Source organism: Gobius niger (assembly GCF_951799975.1).
Source record: "Gobius niger genome assembly, chromosome: 10".
NCBI lineage: Eukaryota > Metazoa > Chordata > Actinopteri > Gobiiformes > Gobiidae > Gobius > Gobius niger.
Window position 1 is genome coordinate 22,915,680 of NC_136861.1, and position 22,494 is coordinate 22,938,173.

At 40.7% G+C, this 22,494-nt stretch overlaps 6 protein-coding genes across 6 annotated transcripts; 2 read left to right on the plus strand and 4 right to left on the minus strand.

Annotated features, from left to right (window-relative positions):
- Positions 1–256: 256 nt before the first annotated feature.
- uqcrc2a (ubiquinol-cytochrome c reductase core protein 2a) lies at positions 257–5,710 on the minus strand. The gene is made up of 14 exons (XM_079563947.1): positions 5,602–5,710; positions 3,916–4,017; positions 3,658–3,807; positions 3,489–3,553; positions 3,266–3,322; positions 3,040–3,164; positions 2,854–2,951; positions 2,709–2,766; positions 1,850–1,945; positions 1,523–1,722; positions 1,296–1,376; positions 1,135–1,211; positions 907–1,060; positions 257–829 (listed from the first exon to the last, which is right to left on the minus strand). The coding sequence occupies exons 1-14, from the start codon at positions 5,632–5,634 to the stop codon at positions 746–748; spliced, it is 1,380 nt and encodes a 459-aa protein (XP_079420073.1). The 5' UTR covers positions 5,635–5,710; the 3' UTR covers positions 257–745.
- A 1,020-nt stretch (positions 5,711–6,730) lies between these two features.
- On the minus strand, positions 6,731–11,067 carry LOC306969712 (kelch-like protein 24). Its single transcript, XM_079565414.1, has 12 exons — positions 10,958–11,067; positions 10,381–10,663; positions 10,181–10,315; positions 9,916–10,107; positions 9,677–9,820; positions 9,355–9,541; positions 8,657–8,803; positions 8,340–8,468; positions 8,043–8,219; positions 7,832–7,978; positions 7,503–7,668; positions 6,731–7,427 (listed from the first exon to the last, which is right to left on the minus strand). The coding sequence occupies exons 2-12, from the start codon at positions 10,642–10,644 to the stop codon at positions 7,274–7,276; spliced, it is 1,842 nt and encodes a 613-aa protein (XP_079421540.1). The 5' UTR covers positions 10,645–10,663; positions 10,958–11,067; the 3' UTR covers positions 6,731–7,273.
- Positions 11,068–11,375: 308 nt separating this feature from the next.
- Positions 11,376–13,338, minus strand: anks4b (ankyrin repeat and sterile alpha motif domain containing 4B). Its single transcript, XM_079564861.1, has 2 exons — positions 13,056–13,338; positions 11,376–12,488 (listed from the first exon to the last, which is right to left on the minus strand). The coding sequence occupies exons 1-2, from the start codon at positions 13,214–13,216 to the stop codon at positions 11,408–11,410; spliced, it is 1,242 nt and encodes a 413-aa protein (XP_079420987.1). The 5' UTR covers positions 13,217–13,338; the 3' UTR covers positions 11,376–11,407.
- Positions 13,339–14,840: 1,502 nt separating this feature from the next.
- On the plus strand, positions 14,841–17,875 carry slc25a17l (solute carrier family 25 member 17-like). Its single transcript, XM_079565047.1, has 9 exons — positions 14,841–15,044; positions 15,130–15,190; positions 15,591–15,657; positions 15,726–15,880; positions 15,963–16,079; positions 16,336–16,481; positions 16,566–16,661; positions 17,320–17,402; positions 17,471–17,875. Exons 1-9 carry the CDS (start codon positions 14,970–14,972, stop codon positions 17,613–17,615), a joined length of 945 nt encoding a protein of 314 aa, XP_079421173.1. The 5' UTR covers positions 14,841–14,969; the 3' UTR covers positions 17,616–17,875.
- A 473-nt stretch (positions 17,876–18,348) lies between these two features.
- On the minus strand, positions 18,349–20,556 carry dxo (decapping exoribonuclease). The gene is made up of 7 exons (XM_079564847.1): positions 20,468–20,556; positions 19,780–20,252; positions 19,481–19,707; positions 18,994–19,213; positions 18,785–18,920; positions 18,610–18,704; positions 18,349–18,547 (listed from the first exon to the last, which is right to left on the minus strand). Exons 2-7 carry the CDS (start codon positions 20,232–20,234, stop codon positions 18,433–18,435), a joined length of 1,248 nt encoding a protein of 415 aa, XP_079420973.1. The 5' UTR covers positions 20,235–20,252; positions 20,468–20,556; the 3' UTR covers positions 18,349–18,432.
- Positions 20,557–20,592: 36 nt separating this feature from the next.
- Positions 20,593–22,268, plus strand: whr1 (winged helix repair factor 1). The gene is made up of 7 exons (XM_079565063.1): positions 20,593–20,719; positions 20,903–20,998; positions 21,069–21,211; positions 21,350–21,585; positions 21,675–21,772; positions 21,863–22,010; positions 22,092–22,268. Exons 2-7 carry the CDS (start codon positions 20,905–20,907, stop codon positions 22,135–22,137), a joined length of 765 nt encoding a protein of 254 aa, XP_079421189.1. The 5' UTR covers positions 20,593–20,719; positions 20,903–20,904; the 3' UTR covers positions 22,138–22,268.
- The last annotated feature ends 226 nt before the right edge of the window (positions 22,269–22,494 follow it).

The following is a 22,494-nucleotide window of genomic DNA, read 5'->3' on the forward strand; positions in this document are numbered from 1 at the left end:
TGGTGAAATTTTGGCAACAAAGACAAAGCAACAAAAATGTGATTAAAAATGTGTAGTAAAAAAAAAAAAAGTGACAAGTGAGGCGGCACACTAAGCCCCAGTCAAGAAGCTCTCAGATTTGGGTAAAGCTGAACTGGTAAAAACATTTGGTTATGGTGGGGGGGAAGAGGTTGATGTATTTATATAAGTTTTCTATAAGTTGACGCTGAAGTTGAGTCAGTTTTATAAAGGAGTGGCTAATTACTTTTATTGCACCAACATAGATCTGGCCATTTACACTGTGGCACAAAGATAATTACATGTATTATCATACCTTGAGTTTTATTTCAATGTCATTTTTTTTTTTTCCAGTAGACGTATTAAGAGAATAAAACCTCTAGAATAATATTCAGTATGGAGGCGCAGTACGCGGTCTTTGGGTCCCTCTATTGGCTCACCCTGTCATTTACCGGCAGCAAATGTCAAGCAGAATCGGTACAAAGCTAAAATAAACTGGACAATACATTAGACACATTTTCCCAGTAGATTTTAAACATTTTACTTTCATTTACATAGATACAGTTGAAACATAACATTGTCAGAGTGAAATTATATTGTTCTGGTTTGACATTGTTTTTTACTGCAGAACAAATTCCAATACTGACACTGAATGACTTGTAGCACATGATTGCTCCTTTTGGTAGAGGTCCTTTCCATTTTTACGCTTGTATGTAGATCTGAGTTAAAAATTATTGCTTTCTCTATTTCACAATTCATCCACGAATGGTGTATTGACGAGCAGTCCACTGGCTGACATAGTTTTCTTGCTATCCACAAATGATTTTGCAGCCTGAAATCAGAAGCTTCAGTAAATAAACATTGTGAAACACAAGTTTTGACCTACAAGGCCATGGCATCATTGCTCACCTTGATCACGTCATCAGGTGTGACGGCATCAACTCCTTGAAGAACAACGGCAGGAACCTGGTAGGTTCCCGTCATCAAAGTCTGTGTCCCGACCTCCTCCAGCAGACCCGTAGAGCTCTCAAGTGACATCAAATACTCTGCTTTTACCTGGCTCCTAAATGAAGTCATGTGTGATCAGTGGATACGCCTCAGTCCTGTATTAACCTGGTATAAAAGAGCTGCACTTACTTTGCTCTTTCGATGTCAACATCGGACACATTGCCCTCAGCCACATCTCTCACTTGAGAAATGGCAGCTCTGATCACCTGAGAACACCGTCAAAGTAAATAGACAGGTCAATAGTTTACCAGAGATCATGACCGTTTTAAAAAGAGAAATCTGGTGTTTACCTCTGCTGCAGCACCAGCTTGTGAGATGGTATATACTCCGAACAGGCCGGAGTCTGAGTAAGAAGCACTGAAGGCAGTTGCCTGCACAAAATGGAAACTCAGGCTCAGTATAACAACAAATACAGTTATAAAGTTCAAAAAGCCTAGACACTGTTTTTCTATTTTATTATTAAGTTGAGTTACATGAGGGAAGATATTCCAACAGTAAAATTAAAAGAAGGTCTTACGTCAAACGGCTGTGAAGTGGCTTTGGCGATGCCCTGACTAAGTTTACTGGTGACATTTGAACCTCTTTTCACATGTAGACCAGCTCCAAGAATATGCTGCAGGACACTGAAGGCATTTGCAGCAGCACTTCCAGACACAGCACTTTCACCGGCGACCAGCAGGTGCACCAGGTCGTCAGTGTTGTGTATCCGAGCTTCACCTGAAAGATCAGACACAGGAGATGAGCACTGGTGGTGCCGGTGGATGGCTATGGAGTGACTTGTGTCATTTGAAAGCCCTACACAAAGAAGATACCCTTCACATTGATGGACAAATTGAAGTCCTACCTCCACGGTACAAAGCTTTAGCAACAGGAGCTCCAGGGCCACTGCGAGCACTAAGGATCCCCTCCCCAAACTGCCTCAGAACAGAGTGACTCACACCTGAGACAAAAGACCATTAGTCAATGGAACAAGATCATAAAACTCTGTAGAAAAATAAAATAATAAATAATGTATGCATGCATTGAAAGTGTTATTTGACCCAACTGAAGTATTGTCAACAATAGCAGCATTAACAGTATTGTAGATCGTCAGCCATTGACAAGATCAAAACAAGTTTGGTGACAGTGCCTGCTTTCTATACTCTCTATACTTTATAGATCGCTCCAGGCAGTTTATATCGGAGTGTGGGCTGGCGTTTTGAGTGCAGAAGATGGAAATCCACTGAAACATGCAGAAAACATCACTCCAGTTATGTTTTTGATGAGGATATAACAATATTACATGGTTAAAACACAGACTCTACAACATCAATCCACTAATTGTAGCCTGCTGGAGGTTCCTTGCTCTAATGCACTCTCCACTTAAACTTTTTTTTTTTTTTTTTTACCTCTGTTTAAGTAATTATTGGACAAAGGCTTATCACTCATATTTGTCTAAACATATCTTCCTATTTTTTCCTTTCCTTATATTATGGAGCGGGTTTAAATATGGAAGTGGATCCAACAAACCCAGCCAAACGTCTGCATGATGAAGCTTCCATCAGCTGCACTGAACGCTCTGGCAGCCACTCCTCCCTCAGTCCACTGATATTCATGGTCAATGGGGTAAAAGCTCAACAGAGAGGGTTTCTCATGATATAGGCCCTGTAATCACTAGCAAATGTTTTTAGTGTTTGTTGAAGTTTAGGAAAAGAAATACTTGCCTAATCCAACCAGAGCCATTCTGCCAGTGGTGACAGTGTCTTCAACAAAGGCATGTAGCTAAGAAGAGGAATCAGAGAGAGACACAGGTTTAATGTGATTTTCTGTTCACCAGGTAGAAGTAACTTCTGCAGTAAAGGCCTGTACCTGTGCAGGGGACACACGTCCAACCATAAAGTCAGGACAGTACAGAGAGTGGGACAAGGCATTTTTGTATGCAGCTTCGTGCAATTTCTCAATAACACCTGAATAAAAAAACATAGTAAGAAATGTAACAAAGCAGCAAAATAAACAATACAACCGTTCCATCATCCAGTTTTTAGGGTAGTTTACCTATTTGAGGAGACTGTTGTGCCAGGGCTTTATCGAGCTTCACTCTTGCGGTCAGTTCTTGCAGCTCCCATGGCCTGAACTCTTGGCCTGTGGTCACGTTGCCTAAATGCTCCAGGAGTGAGTGGCTACAGTCACATATGTATATACACAGTCATTATTATTAAAACTGATGTGACAAATGTCTTCAAAATGTTTTGAAACAAGCCTCTACTGAAAAGATACTTACATGTCATCTCTGAAACACTCTGCAGAATAGGTAATGGTTTCTCGTGTAGAGGTAGCACTGTAAGGCAGGTAAACAATGCCGTTAAAATGAAGGCGCTTTCCAACAATATTAGCATTTTTGATACAAGTGTCACAAAAAAAGACATGTTTAATGATAGATCCCAGGAATGGTAAGAGATCCATATAAACATGCATTTTATGACAAGCACAAACTTTTCACCAACCTGAAACTACCACCCAACGCTTCCACGCCTCGACAAAGCTTGAAAGCAGATGCACCTTTTGTTGTCTGTAAACCAGAGTAAATGGAGCATTCTTGAAGACTGTAAAGTTCAGAGCTTCTAATATATTGTTGTGAACTGGTATTGACCATGTTAGATAAAAGTAGATTACCAGGTTTGATGCTAGTCGCAGCAGATGAGCAACTCCAGGACTATTCACAGTCTCATGGCGGCTTCCAGCTTTCACAAACAAACCAACACTGGATATGGGCGAGTAGTTCTCCAGGGACGCAATGACGAGTCCATTTGGAAGTTTGGAAACCTAAAGCAACAAACAAACATCATTTCTTGTTTCTGGACTATATATCGGGTTATTTCTTGTTATAACTGTTGAAATGTGCACTATATATTGTGTTTAGCAATGCGTCACCTGGACATTTTGAGGAGGGAGAGGGGCTGCTCCTGATGGTTTTCGCAGCACAAGTGGTTCAGTCAAGGATTCGCTTCTTCTGGGTGCAGCGTAACACCGTTTCTGAGGAAAGACGGCACATTTTCTTGGCATTAATGGCGAGCCACAAAGCGGAACATTCCAGGTTAGATTGATATACGGCTGGGTACCGTTAAACGACACCAGTGCGGTATCGGAAAAAAGGTTTAGGTACTGGTATTGAAAACATTGAAGCATTGAAAGTAGGTACCGAAAAATAATATTTAGATCCGAGCTTTGATTCAACCCATTTTTCCCATTTGCTGCACAATTCTTTCTTATTTTTGCCAATTTTTCTTCTTCTTTTCCCAAATTTCCCCCTAATTTTTGCTCGTTTGTTATTACTAACATTTTCCCCTATTTCCCCCATTTTTTACCCACTTTATTCCCAATTTTTCCCCCTATTTGCTCAATTTTTTTCAAATTTTCCCCCATCTTCTTCCCCAATTTTCCAACATTCCCCCTATTTTTCCCCCACATTTTTTCCTTATCTTTGCTACAATTTTTCCCACACATTTCCTGAAATTGGAGATTAACCCAATATTGTAAATGTGCAGATCTCCCTCACATTATTGTTTTGTTTTCTGGTTCTAGATGACAAATACTTTAGTATAGGTATCGGTACCCAGCCCTATATTGATATAAACAAAGTCAGTCATACCAAAACTGTGACTATAATGATCAGCTAGACACCAATGCTACTATAGAGTTCGGGAATGTGACATCATAGGCATTATGGGATTAGCAGCAATTGTAAAGTAATGGAGATTTTAAAAGTTAAAATACTTGAGTTCTTGTCCACATCAGAACACTTGGACACCACAGTGAGTTAAATGTATTTACCAGCAGTAACTCAGCAGCTAACAGAGTTCTTCCACGTCTTTTTAATACTGATTTTAAGCTAATGTTAGTCAACGGAAATGTACGCTAACAGCTGCAAAGATGGCGGGTCTCCATGGTAACTGTGTAACTTCACGAACTCTATTTAATTCTTTTAATTCTAATTTACAGCAGGTTATCAAGATTTGAGACATGTTTGCTTTTATAATTTATAAACCAAAAAATAAAGACAAAATCAGTCACAAAGCTTGAAGTGCCATCATTTAAGTGGAAATACAGGCAGGTTGTGGGTCAGGTCATCATGTTGAGGCAAACATGGTGACCTGAGACAACCCTTGTGATTGTAAATATAGTACAGGGCATGCAGGGTCCCCACTCGTGTCATGTCAACTATGTGTAATTTTAAATATAGTGATAGTTCCTTTAAGCTTCCACTGATCATAACAATGTGTTTCTTATGAGGATTATCACTCTCAACAACAAGAGAACTGTTTAAATGCAATGACCTTCAGATTTATCACAACACAGTCCGAGAGAAACATTAAGATTCTGAAATAACATTTTAAGCACTGGGTTGAAACAATAGGTTGATACTACTATTCATGTTAAAGTTAAACAGAAAACTCGTTTCTAAAGCAGTGCTAACGACAAACATGCTACTGTGAGCCTCTGGCAGCTAACTGTGCAGCAGTGACAGAAACTGGCACTGACAAACATCGTGAGCCTCTGAGATACTATAATATGCCTCGTAATGGGTGAGATTGTGAAAAAACAACACGGGAAACTCACAGAAATGCAGTTCAAAGAGCGTATTCCTCTCATGACGGTGCCTCTCCTTCACCGGCTCCAAAGACAGCGATGGCGGCGGGACGACTCTGCACCCACAATGCCCCGCGACGCTCCGTCCGACCAAAGAGTAAGAACAATGTCAAGATACCGCCGTGCACCTAAAAGAGGTAGTTGGTTTATTTTACTTGCCAGATTTAAACTTTTATTTTAACCATAGATATAAGACAATATTATGAGCGATGTTATTAATCTCTTAACCTCCACCTGAACCGAACACATTTTTTCCAGCGTGGCATTACCTAAATCTAAAAGCTTCTGGGGGAAAACGCGTCAAAGTAGCAACAAAAATGGGACGAAAACAAGGATGAAAACATGACAGAAAAGCGACAAAATGCAAAAGAAAAGCGTAAAAAAAAATTGTGCAAAAAAAAAAAAAAAAAGCGACAAACGCGACAAAAAAAGTGAGAAAATAAAAAAAACCTCAAAAAGTACGAAAAGCGTCAAAAACGAAGCAAAAACACAAAAAGCAACAAAATTTAAAAAAAAAAGCGTCCAAAACGAAACAAAAACGCAAAAAGCGAACAAAAGGAGAAAAAAAACGCGCCAAAAATACATCCAAACAGTGACATTGCAGCAACGAGGAAATATCTTCGATCAGTTTTATAGGTCTTAGCTTTCAAATGAGGCGTTACACTGGCCTGTAAGAGGCTGTAAGCTCCAGTCGATTCGGGAAAGCCGAACTGGGGAAAATGTGCTCGTTTAAAGGCGGAGTTAACAGATTAAAGCACCTTTATATTTTTTTCCATTAGATTTTAATGAATAATAAAATCACCTTTTTTAAGCATACTCACGAGTGCCTCAGCTCATCCTCTTTTCTCAAGTATTATTTTGCCCCACAAGTTTGATGAGCACCTGATTTGTAAGTTTGTTTGCTATTTCCTTTTAGCAAATTTACTCGTTTACTACGTGTGAGCACTCTGCCTCTTCTCTTCTAGATTTTAATGACAGTTGATCTCAAGTGGCACAGATTAAAAATAGAGATCCTCAACAGCTAAAACGGAGGGTGAAAACATTTCGAAATTGGGTTTCAATGCACCTCTGTAGAACCAGGCCTGCTTTGCACAGAATGACAAATCACATTACAGAAATAATCTCCACATACATTAACATTTATTGATAGACTAAAATTGTTTACGAAACACAGGCTTCTGAATAGAAAACAAAAAGTCACACATACAAAAACATGTCCACTTGCCCATGGATCATCTTTTGACAACAGCAACGTACCTCCCAGCCATTATACAAACAGCACATACATTAACAATACAAAAATACACTGTCATGGCTTGGAAAATCAGCATTACGCTCTTCCAAAATAGTCATAAGCAATAGAAACATGTTCACATTACACAGAGGTTTGATCTGGCAACATAGCTCACTTTAGGCCCAAAACCCTTCCTTTCGTGTACAACCAAAGGCGGAACTCCGACCAGGCTACTCACGTTCGCACAAGCTGCCTTCAAACAGACATGAACTACACCTGCAACAAAATGTGCCAAATTAAGGCAGCTTATCTTCGTTAACGAGACCAGCAAAGAGCCAAGCATTGCAGCGTTTTGTTCTTGGCAAACGTTCAAAAAAACCTGTGTTTTAGCAGTCCTGTTTTTGTTCATCAGTCATTTGGCGACCCAGGACAGCTGCTCATCTGAATGTCCTTTCTCAGTTGCAAAGACACGCAGCTGAGCCAACTGCGACTGGTTGGCATCTCCCCAACGATCTCCCACGTGTCTGTGTCTTCACAGTACCTTTCTATAGTGTCATGATACCTGAATGAATAAAAATGATTACATATAAAAGCAGTAAGTGAACAACAAACGTCTGTTTAGATCCTCATCTCTTACCTATCCCAGCCCTCTTCTCCTCCCAGCACGTAGATCTTTCCATCTACCACAGCAGCTCCAGGGCGATAGCGGCGTTCCTTCATTGGCGCACACATCGTCCATTGGTTTGTTTTGGGGTTGTAACACTCAACTTTGTCTGTGTTTTCTGTGGATGCATGCCATCCCCCTACAATCATAGAAGACAGTTAATTGTAGAAGAATTCTCTGTTTCTTTTATGGTTGGCCTCAGTGAAACACTTGCATAGAACCTGCTCTCCTAAAGGCGAGCGCTCAAGTCACATGCTACAACAAAACACACCATCAGGAGAAAAATAATAATCAGCTGTTACCTATAACAAATATTTTCCCTTTGAGAGTGCAGGCTGCAGAACCAGAGCGTGCGATCTGCATCGGGGCAACCTCAGTCCACGTAGCAGTCTTAGGGTTGTACACTTGAGCAAGATCTGTGCCATCGCCGTCTTCCAGAACTGCGCCACCTAGAGGCATTTATCATTTCTATTAATCAACCATAGGTAAAGAATTGACAAACATTTCCGTTACCTGTAACATACAGCAGTCCATCTAGAGCCACAACTGCAGGGCTCGTCACTGCCATCTTCACAGACTCCGTAAACTGCCAACAGTTTGTGTGAGGGTTGTAGCACTCCACAGAGTCTAAACGTGAGCGCCCCTCCCATCCGCCTACTGCATACACGAAGCCATCCAGCATGACCAACCCTGGGAGAGTCACCAATACGAACATTAGGGAACAATTCAAGTGTACAACATTTCACTTGTTTGAGATCATTGCACAGAATAGAAAGCCATCAACATGTACAGTGTAACATAGTGTCCCACCCAGCTCGGAGCGCGCTACATTCATCGGCGCCATCTCTATCCAGGAGTCAAAACATGGGTCATAGCGCCACATTTCTCTGCTCGCTGAGCCGTCAGGAAACTCCCCTCCCGCCAGGTACAATGTAGAGTCTGCAACCAGAATTACAGACATGTGTAAGCTAAATCCTGTAAAACTATTTAAACATGTGCACACGCTTACACAATTGTATTTAAATAACATTTTTAATCCTTTCATATCAATTAATTGAGTTACTGTTTCATTCTGCTCATGTTTTGTTAATATTTTTTGTTGTTAAAAGTGGACACAGGTGACCCACCGGACACGACCAGCCCGTGCTTGCTCACGGCGAAGGGCAGACATGCCAGATTCTTCCACTGACTGCTGACGGGATCGAAGCTCTCCACGCTGCGCAGCACCACCTTGTCATCCTCTCCGCCGACTGTCACGATCACTTCTGCCGTCCCTGTTGCCACGGTAACATGCAATAGAAGCAAAACGCAGAGGAGAGGCACAAATGCTTTTAATACTTTTATCGAAAAGAAAATATCTACTCGATGAGAATAGCATGGTGGAGTGGAGGGGGAGGGGGGGAGTCTAATTATAACTTTATTTAAAGAACATTGCTTCATTAAATAATAAGTCAAACTGAAAAAAAAAAGAAATTCTCTGCAGTGGTTCTCATGTGGTATGGCTTCGGGACCTACCATTACCCTTGGACGACCAGCCTCGACCCAAATAAAAGTGTAATTCGTCATATATTGTATGAAATATTGTATTTTCCACACAAGTTTTTAAAGAACAAGCAGTAGATACGCCTTTAAGACTGAAATTATTATCAAAACAACCCAGTAACATTAACTTTAAAAGACTGTGGTGGCGTTTCCATGCAGCTTCAGAGGAAAATAATGGAGAAAAAAAGTCACGAGCCAACCCACTGATAATGGTCCATGCCCCACCAGTTTAGAGTCACTGTGTTAAAGTATTGAGGTGTTATTTCACAGACTATTGCTTTACCAGTGGACCGGCGTGGCCTTGCTCTGGGGCAGTAAAGCTCTCCACGGCGATCCTTCAACAGCAAATAGTCCTTGGCTTCAGAGATGAGTCTTTGACAGGCCTGATTATCTTTCACAACATCGAGAGACTCGATGACATCATGGAGGTAGTAAGGGCTGACGAGGGGCAGACGAATATGCTCCAGCACCTGCAAGTTGCAAAGCAAAGTTTGTTACTTCTGTTATTCCATTAGTCAGCCAATAAAATGATGCTCTTAATGTACTTAAAGTGAGGGTAGACCAAAGTAACAACTTCCGCTGAATGGGGTTCCAGGTTTCCTCACCTTTTCAAAGTTTTGTTTACGAGAAGGACATTTGTTAAGCCACTGCATAGCTGCCTCAAAGACAGCTTCCTCTTTGAGCACATTAAGATGGTCACTAGCAATAATCTCTGTTAGTTTGTCCACACACAGAGAAAGAAACTCCTCCTAGTAAAAAAAAAAAGCAGAATTTGTGTTTGAAATGAAACATTTAAAATCCCATCCGTGATCGTAGAGCCCATTAGACGTGCGAGATCAATCACCTGCTGATAAACACTGCTGAAGTGCTCGAGAATATAGTCCATGCTGCGTTTTTCAAGCACTTTACAAGAATGAGCTTCGGCAAAGCAGTGAATCCCCACACAGTTCATCTCGTCCATCTGACGCTCCATAAAGCGACAACAGGCCTCTCTGACAGCCATAACATCCAGAAGGTTGGCTGCTGCCAAAAGTGCCTGGATCAGAAATATCATTTATTTCTCTAGACAATTCAGGTCAGAAAAACTTAAGGCTGGATCATTGCTTCACCTGCACATTTGCCTTAGAAATGTAAACCTCAGATGTGTATGCGTAGCTCACGAGCATCCCAATCATTTGAGGTTCAACTCCATTAATGGCAACACGATCTTGTTTGGACTCGATAAGGTCAGTAGAAAACATTGCCTGTAGAAGTATCGTTAAAGGGTACATTTCAAATAAAAAAAGACAGTGTGTTTTGGTGAGTTTACCTGGAAGTAAGAGCTAAAAGAGGCCAGTACAATGCGATGGCAGGGGAACTCCTGTCCCCCACAGCACAGGGTCACATCACAGAAAGCATTGTTGAGGCGCAGACTGTTGAGTCCCTGCAGGACAGTGCTGGGGTGTCTGCTCTCCACAAAAAGGTAGTCCTCGCTGGTCAGGGGCACAGGAGGAGCCGCAGGGGGACTGGCTGCCAGATGGGTCACGTTCAAGGCGGGCGGTGAGTGTGTAACGTTTAATGTAAGATCTGCCATCTCACTTTGCTAAGCAAACCTGCAAGGCCAACAAGTCAGGTTAGGGGTCGCCAACAAGACCTCAACTCTTTCCCTCACGTGTGTCTGACTGTGAGAGAAGAAGCTCCATCAGAACAGTGTTCTTGTTATTAGCACGATGACAGTAGAACTATGCCTGACATGATGTCTGAGAGTCTATTAGCACTAATGAGGCTTAGCAGTGATGCAGCCACTGCTGCCGCTCTCACGGAGCTTCATGCGCTAAAACGGGTCTATCGGGACGAGTTCGACGTGAAGTTTTTAATGATGGTTAGTTGGATAAATAAATGCATACCTTGAATGCATAATCGTGACTGGAACAGAGCAACCCCGCTCCTCTCGCACAGTTTGGTTTGGCAGCAGCTGACGCTAGAAGAAGTTTACGCCTCTGTGATTGAGCTCCTCCCACAACAACGTGACTCAAGACACTTACGGTCCTTTACTTCCTGGTTTGTACCGTTCATAGTTTCCCACAAACAACCACTGACCATATTAAACAGACACAACAACACAGTTCTACATGATCAGGAACAGATATTTATTATCATATATTTATGTATCATTATAATCAGAAATGTTCTGAAAAACATGTAAGCTACATGTTAGGAGTCTCACTTGTATTATTGTATTATTATTATTATATTTACAACAAAAATACATTAACCTTTATTCATGATGTTTCTATTTTCAAACACATTATAGTCTATAATAAATTTACAACAGTAATTTGCCAATACAGTCGTTTCTAAAGACTGCTGTCATGCATAATGCCAGGACTCTTCAAAGCATGTTTTCTGCGGGCAATGGCCTCCAGAATCTTCTTCCTGGGGCCTAACTGGATCCGAATGCCTTTTAAATCATCATCAGAGCAAAGCATCAGCGCTTCTAGGTCTAGGTGCTCTTTGCTGAACGCCAGAGCAAACTCTGGCAACGCGATGGAGCTCAGGAACGCTTCGAGAGGAGAAGTGTCTTCACCCTCAACATCATCCAGCCCGAGGTCCTCCTGCTCCCAGGGCAAATGCCCATCACCATCCAGTGTCGGCTCATCCTCGGCTTCGATCATATTTTCTAACAAGTAGTCAAGATTTACACCACCACTTGGAAGTTCATCTGACTCAAAGCCTGGATTTTGCTGAAACATGAGGCCTCCAAGTCCAGGCCGGTTAAATATGGATGGTTTCACCTGGACTTCTTCTTCAGCATCCTCATCGTAGTTGCTTTCCGTTTCCTCCAAGATATTTTCATCTTGTTCATTGAAGACACCTAAAAAATCTGGTTTGCTATTGTGAGTTGATTTGAAAATCACATTGCTGCCTGCGCCCGATGCCTGCATTGTCCCCTTGTCTTTGTTTCCCATCCTCTGTAGTGTGTCTTTAACCCTTGCAGCCAGGGACCCGCCCTTGTTCTTCATGTTTTTCTCACTGAGACTGGTGATGGTGCCCATGTGAGCCGCCTCCATACTGGCCTCTGTGACTGACCCAGCGGCAGGTTGACGGTACATTTTGTCCATCTTGCTCTGGTGTCTTTTCTGAACCTTATCACACTGCTTCACCCGGACCTCTGCCTCCTTGACGGCCTTCTTCTTTTTGTCTGCCACCTTTTTAGGGTATTTGTTGGTCTCCTGGGAGGCGGAGGCATCCAGAAAGCGCACACAGTCCATGCGATCACGTGACGCCGCAACATCCATCGCTGTGTGCAAGTCATTGTCCAGGGAAAAGAGGTTGGCGCCGAAGTTGACGAGGAAACTCAGGATTTGCATGTGGTTGTTGGCTGCAGCAAGGTGCAACGGCGTGTTCCCCCAGATGTCACTTTTGTTCGGGTCCCCACTGTGCAAAGAACAAAAACAATCATGTGGTGGTTGTGGTTCATAGGAGACTCTTTGTAATTCTGATTGAGTGTTTGATGAGGCCTTTACAGTTAACTTTGTTCCTAATATTTTAGTCCTGTTTTGTCAGTGGTCAAGTTTCTGCATTATTGCAGGTTTATAAGAAATCATTCAGTATAGAAACCACACCTGGTGATAATGGGTAAGCTATTAAGTATGAAAGTCCTGTGGTGGTGCGTCATTTGTCGGCAATAAAAGCCAGGATTGCTTGCATAACTACCTCAGCTTGCCATAGAAAACCATGTAGGAAACGGGCATTGCCTTGGTTTAAATTCTGCATGAATTTTACCTCTTTACCTGAATTGTTTCAAAAGCCTATAGGGAAATATCTGATGCGACAGAGAGAGCAACAGGAACATTTGGAAAGAATTCTAAAGAAAAAATAGCCTCCTGCCTCTCAACACCGCAGTTAACATGTTTTCTTTCTATTCATGTTTTCTTTCTATTCCATTCTCCCTATTTCTGTATTAAGCCCAGTGTATGTGTGTATTTAGGATGAAAGTCTCACCCTCGGCTACAAATGAGCTGAAGTGCATCGACACGTCCATGGAAAGCTGCCAGTAAAGTGGGTGTCATGCCATCCTCGTCCGAGGTGTTCAGGTCCTTTGTTGTGGCCTCTTTTAAAATATCCAAATTCCCGTCAATGGCAGCTTTGTGATATCTCGACATCTTTCTTTCCTGTGAAGATGGAGATGGTAAGCAGCTCTCTCTACCTGAGAATGTACACCAGGGCCAGGGCGGGGTGTCAGTATATCACCAACTCACAGGCCATAAAACTAAAGCAAAGTCCAGTCGACGTGACTCTCTTTAAACACGCCTAAATGCAAGACAGGCTGCTTTATTTTCCATTCAGCGACAATTTGTTGAGAAAAATGATGTGATAGATATAAACAAACATTGTGATTTTTTAAAAAGACCCATTAAAGATGCAGTTTGAGCTTTTATCCATGTAAGAATTACTTGCATATTCAGTTCATCTGTTTTCAAGGGCTCAAGATCCACTTCACCTGCTGCTGTGCTCGACAGTCCTTAACAGACCAAACAAGTTCATTAGACACTAAGGTCATTTCTACAGTCAATTTTCAACATCACTCATTATTCTGCGATCATTTTATTTTTATACTTTTCAGCTTTGAAACATTTTATAATTCCATAATTTAAAGCGTATGCCTACGTGAACTTGAAAATTCATCAATTTATGCACGTTTGAGTATAGCCTAATTATGCATTCATCTCTTTCTCAAGAGTTCAACATTTGCAGCTGGTGCTTATACGGGTTCACTGGCCTTCATCTCAGTGCTGAAATTGCCTCCATTACAAAGAATGTTTTGGTACAAGCTGGCAGTTCATGTTTGAAGCTTCATGCTTCTTCCCTCCCCTCTGTCAGTGAGGATTATTAGCTTTTGCCACGTATAATGGTGTCCAGAGTAGCCTATGCTCGGGTAGAACCCAAGATGATTTTGAGATTTTGATTTAAACATCCGTTAAAATCTGGTTAAATACGCAACGTTTTTGTGGCACTGAAACAAATCTGGAAATAAAAACGTTGCTATGTGAAGAGGCATTTACAATAAACTGACCTAGTACAGAAACAGATGTTTAAATCACTGTTAAATGCACATTCCTCAAAATTATCTTGGTTGGATATATATCATCATGTACATACATCATATATGCATATTTATATGTATATCTATACACATGCAATCTTTTATTAAAGGGACACTGCGTAACATTTTGTACAATACTGTTCATCAGTACAAAACATGCTCTTGATTACTAGCTTGACCCATAAAATGTTATTATTGCAGTAGGTAATAAAATAATGGATTTGGCTGAAAACAGAACCTATATAAATCTCAAATTCTGCTGACTTTAGTCTAGCTCTCCATGGAGACGAGCTGAAGTTACAGTCATGTCTTCGAAGAGGTGAGCCGCTCACAGCAAAGGCACATGTTGGTTTACATTTATGAAGTAATTTTCAATATGAAAATATCTGTCGTTAAATAAATGCTTGAATTTCAATTTCAGTCATTGGGTAAAATTCTACGCGGTGTGGCTTTAATATACAGTATTTATTTTGTTTTGAAATGTTGCACATACACCTCGTCTTCCGCGCCGCTAGAGGGCGTTCGCGTTTACTTGGACCAGAAATGTATTCAGCAGCGAAGAAGCCACTTCAGCCAATCATGTCCCATGGGGGCGGGGTATTTGTGACGGGCTGTTGTACCAGTTTTCTTCTCTCTGTGTAAGACTTTCTACACTTTACACAACAACCTTTTACTATTTGACACGGTTTAATGCAACTGTTCTGACAATTGCATTTGTGGCTAAACCGTTTACAAAACCGTAGCCACGCGGGGAACCCATTCATCCGGTCCCGGTGCGTGTCAGAGGCTGTGACCGGCTGAAAGCTGCAGGGATGTCCCATAACGGCGGCTCATCGATCGGCCTTCTGTCTTACGAGACGCTGGTTCATGCCGTGGCTGGTGCGACGGTGAGCTTAAAAAAGGCCTAAATGTAAAATAAATGACTGAAGCTTGTTAATGACTCGGGGCTTTGGTCGTTTGTTCATGTTCCAGGGCAGTGTGACAGCGATGTCGGTCTTCTTCCCTTTAGATACAGCCAAAAGCAGATTGCAGGGTGAGTGTCTTATAATGTGGGGCAAGGTTCAAGAAGTGATAGTACACATAACTCAAAGCAAAGATGCAGCTGGGCAAATGAAAATGAAAAAAATGTGTTAATGTAGATGATTAGGTTTTCACTGTCTTTTAGACATTCGTTTAAATTTGACTTAACTTTTTTATACTTTGTGTCAAAATCAATGGAAAGGTTTGCCCTTTACCCTTTTTCAATATACTAATGTCACAAAGGTTCACGCATGATCTCTTATCAGTTTATAATCTGGACAGAGCACTCCCTTTGGAAACCCACATTTCTGAGTTTCCCACTATGGAGCCTGAATATTTTAGAAATGTACTAAGAAGTAACGTTTTTTTCAAAGTACACCTTTATAGACTTGTGTTCTTTCTTATCTTAAAAGTGGATGAGAAACGCAAATCCAAGTCCACACCAATCATCTTGGCTGAAATAGCGAAGGAAGAAGGCTTGTATGTTTTGTTTTCCTCTTGCTTATCATAGAAGAGGCTCTTGTTAACATTTGCACTCCTTCCATCAGACTGTCACTGTACAGAGGCTGGTTCCCGGTGATCTCCAGCCTCTGCTGCTCCAACTTTGTGTACTTCTACACCTTCAACACGCTAAAGAAGGTTTTGCTTGCTGGTCCTCAGAGGCCTGGACCTGGTAAAGATCTGCTCATGGGGATCGTCGCAGGTAGCAGCTACCACTGCACTAAACAATAACTGCTCGATTGCAAATGATAACTAGTGAAAGATAACATTTCGTTTTGATGCAGGTGCAGTGAATGTGATCCTGACCACACCCATGTGGGTGGTCAACACACGGCTCAAGCTGCAGGGAGTAAAGTTCAGAAACGAAGACCTCCATCAGACTCATTACAGAGGCATATTTGGTTTGTGTTTGTCTATTTATGTTTTAGTTCACATTTGAGCTGCACAATATCACCAAATTATTGTTAACACAATATGAGCAATATCAATTTAACAAGACACTGCGATATATTGCAGAATCACTGAGGTTTTCCATCTGGATTTAACTGTCAAATATTACAATAGACGAACATCCCATTATTTTCTCATATTGTGCAGCCCTACTTTAAACTACAAATGCTTCTGCCTTATAAATGGGGGAAATCTTTTTGCTTTTAGACGCCTTTTCCCAGATCATTGCTAACGAAGGAGTGCGGACTCTGTGGAATGGCACCTTGCCCTCTCTCATCCTTGTCCTGAACCCTGCTGTACAGTTTATGATTTATGAGGCCATGAAGAGGAGAGCAGGCAAAGGCAACAAGAAGGTAGCATGATGTACAGTACTAAGTTTTAAGATCAGTACAAAGTTCATTTAAATTTCAATTACCATATCAATACTATTTTCTCAGATTTCTTCAGCTGAAATTTTTCTTATTGGTGCCATTGCGAAAGCCATTGCTACCACTGTGACATATCCACTGCAGACGATTCAGGCAATTCTGAGGGTAACTATGAACTATGATGAACTCTGAACTACGCTCTGGAACATTGTTTGTCAACTGGACCCTCCTCTTTCAATCTATCAAAAAACACATTCACCATCAGTTGAGAACAGAGGGTGGGTAGAGTAGCCAATATATACTCAAGTAAGAGTAACATTACTTGGAAATAATTTTACACAAGAAGAAGTCAAAAGTAGTGATACAAATCAATACTCAGGTAAAAGTTTAAAAAAAAGTACTTGGAGATAATGTGACTTGAGTACGAGTAACTGTTTGAGCGTTTTGTTTCAGTTGTAACAAATTATGAGAAACTTGTCTTGTAATAACGTAAAATCCTAATATTTCCAAAGAAAATACTGTAAATCTATTGAAAACATATTTTTCCAAAGGAAACGGAGCACGAGACACAAACTACATGTATTTTAGGTTTAGGTTGAAGCTTTTGTAACTTTACTCAGTGGCCTAAGTCACGTTTAACTCAAGTAAGAGTAAAGATACTTCATTACAATATTGCTTAGGTAGAAAAAGTACTGAATGATATAACTACTCTAATAAGTAGAAGTACATAAGTAAATGTAGCCGAGTACTGCCCGCCTCTGGTTGAGAGCCACTGCTCTATAATCTGAAATCTCTATTAATTATGCGATTCCTTCTGTGCCAGTTCGGTCAGTACAAGGGCGATGGCAAAGGTGGCCTCATGGGAAGCCTGTCAAACGTGATAAAACTCTTTGTGGACAGAGTAAAGTAAGTGCATAACCGCATGCAAAACGTTTTTTTATCGTAGGTAATAATTCTCATGTCTTTTGTCTTAGGACCCAGGGTTTCTTTGGGCTTTACAAAGGTCTTGAAGCCAAGCTGCTGCAGACGGTACTGACTGCCGCTCTGATGTTTGTGGTGTATGAGAAGATCACGGCAGCTACGTTTAAAGTCATGGGGCTTAAGCGGACTATCAAGTGAAGACAGAGGGCAAAAACAACTGTTTAATTCCAGGCTAACCTACTGAATCATGATTGTATTTACCTCTAGGCCTCTTAACTGCACTTTGTCTTAAACCGAGAGTGTGAATCATTAACTGTGTAGGTAACTCAAGTTTAACAGGCTGCAACTATGCAAATCCCCATGAGTTAAACACTCAAAGTAAGTGGTTTGTGCATGTGCAAGATCGTACAGTTCATTCCGATATGTTTAGCTGCAATAATGTAAAAGAACGGTTTATAGTGTGTAAAAAAAATATAATTGTTTTTAACAGAACTGTGTGACTAGTAACACACTGCTGTCAAAGCAGCTCACCACAAAAGTTTTACACATTTTTTTATCATATTTTTTTTTACAGTTTTATACGTTTTTATTGGACAGGAACAACCTTTATGAAATGTCTCCGTAGGCTCTCGGTCGTACCGGAGTTATCCATCTTGAACCTTCATTGAAGTTTGTTATGAAATGTACTAATACAAAAGCAGTTGGTCAGAAGTTTTTCCCTCACACAAGTGAATGGACCAAACATGTCTGTGAAAGGTGAGGGAAGTGCATTTTTATTTATATTATGGAGTTTTTATTATTTTAATACTCGAGATCTTGCTGAATTGTCATGTGGAAGAAAAATTAATTGTTCTAAGTTACTTGTTTAGCTAAAATAAATGATAATTTAAAACCACACTTAAGAAAACTGTTTTATTTCATTTTGTTCTGGTAGAAAAACATAGCAAATAACATTGCATTTGGAACATGCTTAACCAAGCAGCTTTTCTGGCTTCAGATGTTGGTTGTGGTCCACTTATGTTCTTGTGATCTCCTCGACATACCACTCTGGCAGGAAGCAATACTGAGAGTCTCTATGGATAGTGTAGGTCACATCTCTTTGTGGTTCCCATTCGAACAGGTACACAACACTAAAAATGAATTTAACATTTTTTATTTAGCCTATGTTATTCATTTATAAGTTGCACCGTACCTCGGGTTGTCCTCAGAGACCACCTGCTTGACGAATGCCAAAAAGTTGTTGCAGAAGTTCATACAGACTGTTGGCTTCCAGCAGTTGTATTCACCCTAAAAAACAACAAACAAGAAATTAATTTACATGGATTTGACAAAATACAATATACATTTGGTCATTAAGAACTTCGAACCTTGATTAGTTGTGAAATTTTTGAAATGTGAAAGGTTTCTATTTTCACGACGACTCCCTCATGATCACGAAAGCCTGCCACAACCTGAGGCACTCCAGGCAGGAAAGACTGCGCCCACCACTTCAATAATTTAAACCTGAAAGAACAAACGTGCTTAGCTGAGACACAGACAGCAAATACCTCACGCTCGGCTCTACTCAAGCTCCCACCTGTGTAAGTTACTGCGCTGTTTGGGGGTGCAGATTTCGGCTGAAGTTTTGAGCTCTATGTAGCAGGCGGGCGGATCTGGAGCCTTGGAGTCTTTAACACGACAGTCCACTTCACCGGAGAACATGAGTTTGTGGTCTGCAAGCCGAGTTTTCACCACAGTGCAAAAGGCTTCATTGGTGTTAACCACTCCACCGGGGTCAGGGGCACTGTGGGTATCATCTGGAAAAATAGTAAGTTTATAAGTGACCATTGTATGTACTTAACAGTACTCGCAATGTTGCAAAAGCCAGAATCTGTACTTTGTCTACTGCTTTTTTGAACTGGATTAAAAGTATTCTAAATGTTGTGGTTTTGCAGTTCTGATGGGAAATGTCAGAATAATAAAGTCAGAAAACATCAGTGCCTCATTCTGGTTAGACCTGCCTCAGAGCTGATTTAGTCTTGTTTTAGGCATTTTTTAAAAGAAAGAAAGTACAGCAACAATACCTGCACACATGTACTGCTCAAACTTATATCCCCAGTACATCATTTCGCTATGTCTCTCAGTGCGATTGTCGCGATCTCTACGGGCAGCTTCCGTCTCCACTTCACTAATGTAGACTGTACCCCTGAACCTGCAGGCAGCCAACAGCCAGCCTTCACGATTCTCATACGGTGTCGTAAGCAGCTTGGTAAGATGCCCTCGCCAGGTCACAAAGTCTGCATCTATGGCACTGTTGAGAGTAGAGGACAACAAATGAAGACCATTTTTGTTACAATAATACAAGGGGAAAACAATATGTTACCATTTTGATGGGTCCTTAGAGATGATTTTGGCTTTATTAGAAATGATCCACCTCAAAATATGGTCCAACTTCTCTTTAACTTTTTCATCTCTCTTCACATACCGGTCTTTGTATCCATCTCTTAGATCAAAGCTTGGGTTTGACTCTGGCTCTGTGTAGTACCTCAGCTGTCTCTGATCATTAAAAAACCTTCGCTTCGAGTCCAAAGAGAAGCACCCAACCTCTACCGGTTGTTTATAGAGAGGAAAGTCTTTTTCATACAACTCCTTTCTGGTGCTTAGTGTTGTAAATCTAGCTTCATGGTGCGAGTGACTTGGGCGCGTGTGGCCAGATTCTGAGAGATGCTGATGGTGGAGGTTTGGTTTAAAGCGTTTATTTTGGTAGTGACTTCTTTCAGAGGCTTCTGCCATTTCTCTTTTCAGGTGACGATGTTGATAGCTGGAATGAGGATTCATTTGGGGGACAATGGCAATCTAAAAGCGAAAAAGATGATGCATTACACTTAATTTATATCACCATGCAGAACTTCAATGTAATAAGCAGCAGTAACCATAGATACAACAGTAACATTTCATTTAATAATCAATTCGCTCTTGAAAATGACATTGTCATTGTATAACTAGTCATACAACATTATTGAAATGAAAACGCATACAGAAAACCCGAACATACAAATAATCAAACTTACAAACGTGTCCTCACGATGTCACGCTAGCTTCAGCAGCAATGCTAAAAACATTGATTGCTTATCAACTTCCGGTTTGGTTTGTAGGTCGGATCCAGTCCAGCACGTGGCGCTCTCACAAAGGTTAACACACGACCTCGCGAAGAAGTCCTTTAAACTTTGTTTATTTTTAGCTTTAGCCTGTGCTTCAACACTCTTCTGGACACCGTTAGAAAGACTATGTTCTACTCTCGTTTCAGATTTGTCAAACGTGAGGTAAGCGTCTGCTAAAACGGATAACTTTATGAAATATGTGGGTTAATACTGAATTATGCATATCCTGGATGTTAGCATCAACGCTTAGCGTTTTACCTTCTGAATAAATAACCCCTAAAAAGTAACGTTTATGTAAATAATGAAGGCATAAATGACTGCCCAGTGGATCTCATATTTTCACAGAAATGAACCGGAAACGGGGTTTGATTTCTGATACATTTACTTCGAAAAAGAGAAAAGCTGTCCCTGACAGATTCGGAGTCAGTGATGATGTGGATGGTTTGTATGAACTTCTCAATATGCACTTTGTTTGCCACAGTGATTAGTTTCTAACTCTTGTCTTTAAAAGGACCTGTCGACATTAAATCCACGGTGGAGTATCTGATGACCCTGTTCCCCAGGAAGCTCTTCAATGATTCTTTACCCTTAATAGTGCTCAAGCACCAACTCTACAGTTTAATAAGTGATAAGACTACAGTGGACAAAGGCGTGGTGAGATCTAATTTTAAGTACATTTGTCAAAATAAACCCTTATTGTTTTAAGAACAGAAAAAATGTTCAGATTGTACTTCTAACATAGTGTGTGTATGAACATTTATGTATAGCATAATGATAATGCCTGTGTTTCAGAATAAACTGCGGGAACAAGGAGACCTTCTGATGTTCCAACTTGGTTTTGATTCAGAAGCTTTTGCGTTAGTCTTTACTTCAGATTTCAAAGCCAAAGTCTTAGCAGGACAGGATGGGAGAGACACTCAGGAGACTGTGCAGAAGTTTCTCGACAGAGTGCTGTCATCATGCACAGATTTAAGCTTCAGCAAGGACCAGATGCTACGTGACTTTCAATTCACTGATGCTGAAATCACGTATGTGTATAATATATCTCTTAATATACTGCAAGTAGTCACTAGTATTCAAAGGTTATTTCAGAACCCGTTCTCTACTGACCACCTAGGCAGCTGGTGAAGTCAGGGGTGCTGACTGTAAGAGACGCAGGCAGCTGGTGGCTGGCGATTCCCAACTCAGGAAAATTTACCAAGTACTTCATACAAGGTGGGTGACAATTTAACTCATGACTTTCTGCATTTTAGCAATTTCTAACGTTTAAGTACATGACCCATTCATCAGTGTTTCCCTTCTAAGGTCGTAAAGCAGTACTCAACATGGTTAAGAAGTCAAAATACAATGAAGTCTTAAAGGCCGACCTAGAGGAGCGAAAAACACCCTCTCAAGTGAAATTCCACATGAAATACCACATTCATGATATAGTTGGAGCAGAGCTGGTAGAAAGGTTTGTGATACTGCACATGAATACTGCATAACAAATTTACAGGCAATAAAAGTGATTTAAGTGTTTTATTTACTTTTGCAGTATACCAACAACCTCGGGAACACTTCTAAGACATGCTGATGTTTAAAACCAACTCTGATGGACTCAATATGTGAAATGAACAAAATGGATTGTAATTTATTTAAATTAAGTGCCAAACATACTGAACCTTGTGGGTTTATGTTTAAATTTATTAAAAAGGCCATGCCAGTTTTTTTTTTTATTGTAATAAAGACAGAAATTTGGCAGTTTTTGCTTGTCCTGTTATTGAAATGAAGCTGTAAAGTTAATTCACAGTTAATTTAAATTTAGGGATTGAATCATGGTTGATATCAAATCAAGTGGAAGTGATATTACATTAGCAGCATAAATTCACTTTCAAAACCCAATTTTATATCAAATATATGCAGACTGCAAATGTGTTCACTAATAGTTTATCAATGGA

Coding starts and splice junctions, on each gene's coding strand:
- LOC306969712 (XM_079565414.1), bottom strand. CDS start 10,644: ATGGCAGATCTTACATTAAACGTTACACACTCACCGCCCGCCTTGAAC. Junction 8,469..8,656: donor GCACGGGCTGGTCGTGTCCG/GTGGGTCACCTG, acceptor TTCTGGTTGCAG/ACTCTACATTGTACCTGGCG. Junction 8,220..8,339: donor TGTAGCGCGCTCCGAGCTGG/GTGGGACACTAT, acceptor TGACTCTCCCAG/GGTTGGTCATGCTGGATGGC.
- slc25a17l (XM_079565047.1), top strand. CDS start 14,970: ATGTCCCATAACGGCGGCTCATCGATCGGCCTTCTGTCTTACGAGACG. Junction 16,080..16,335: donor TCATTACAGAGGCATATTTG/GTTTGTGTTTGT, acceptor TTTTGCTTTTAG/ACGCCTTTTCCCAGATCATT. Junction 16,482..16,565: donor CAGGCAAAGGCAACAAGAAG/GTAGCATGATGT, acceptor CTATTTTCTCAG/ATTTCTTCAGCTGAAATTTT.
- anks4b (XM_079564861.1), bottom strand. CDS start 13,216: ATGTCGAGATATCACAAAGCTGCCATTGACGGGAATTTGGATATTTTA. Junction 12,489..13,055: donor CAGCTCATTTGTAGCCGAGG/GTGAGACTTTCA, acceptor TTCTTTGCACAG/TGGGGACCCGAACAAAAGTG.
- whr1 (XM_079565063.1), top strand. CDS start 20,905: ATGAACCGGAAACGGGGTTTGATTTCTGATACATTTACTTCGAAAAAG. Junction 21,586..21,674: donor TTCACTGATGCTGAAATCAC/GTATGTGTATAA, acceptor CTGACCACCTAG/GCAGCTGGTGAAGTCAGGGG. Junction 22,011..22,091: donor GGAGCAGAGCTGGTAGAAAG/GTTTGTGATACT, acceptor TTACTTTTGCAG/TATACCAACAACCTCGGGAA.
- dxo (XM_079564847.1), bottom strand. CDS start 20,234: ATGAATCCTCATTCCAGCTATCAACATCGTCACCTGAAAAGAGAAATG. Junction 18,921..18,993: donor CAGCGCAGTAACTTACACAG/GTGGGAGCTTGA, acceptor TTGTTCTTTCAG/GTTTAAATTATTGAAGTGGT. Junction 18,548..18,609: donor GTCTCTGAGGACAACCCGAG/GTACGGTGCAAC, acceptor ATTCATTTTTAG/TGTTGTGTACCTGTTCGAAT.
- uqcrc2a (XM_079563947.1), bottom strand. CDS start 5,634: ATGAGAGGAATACGCTCTTTGAACTGCATTTCT. Junction 2,952..3,039: donor ACAACAGTCTCCTCAAATAG/GTAAACTACCCT, acceptor TTTTTTATTCAG/GTGTTATTGAGAAATTGCAC. Junction 1,946..2,708: donor AATGGCTCTGGTTGGATTAG/GCAAGTATTTCT, acceptor CTTTTGTCTCAG/GTGTGAGTCACTCTGTTCTG.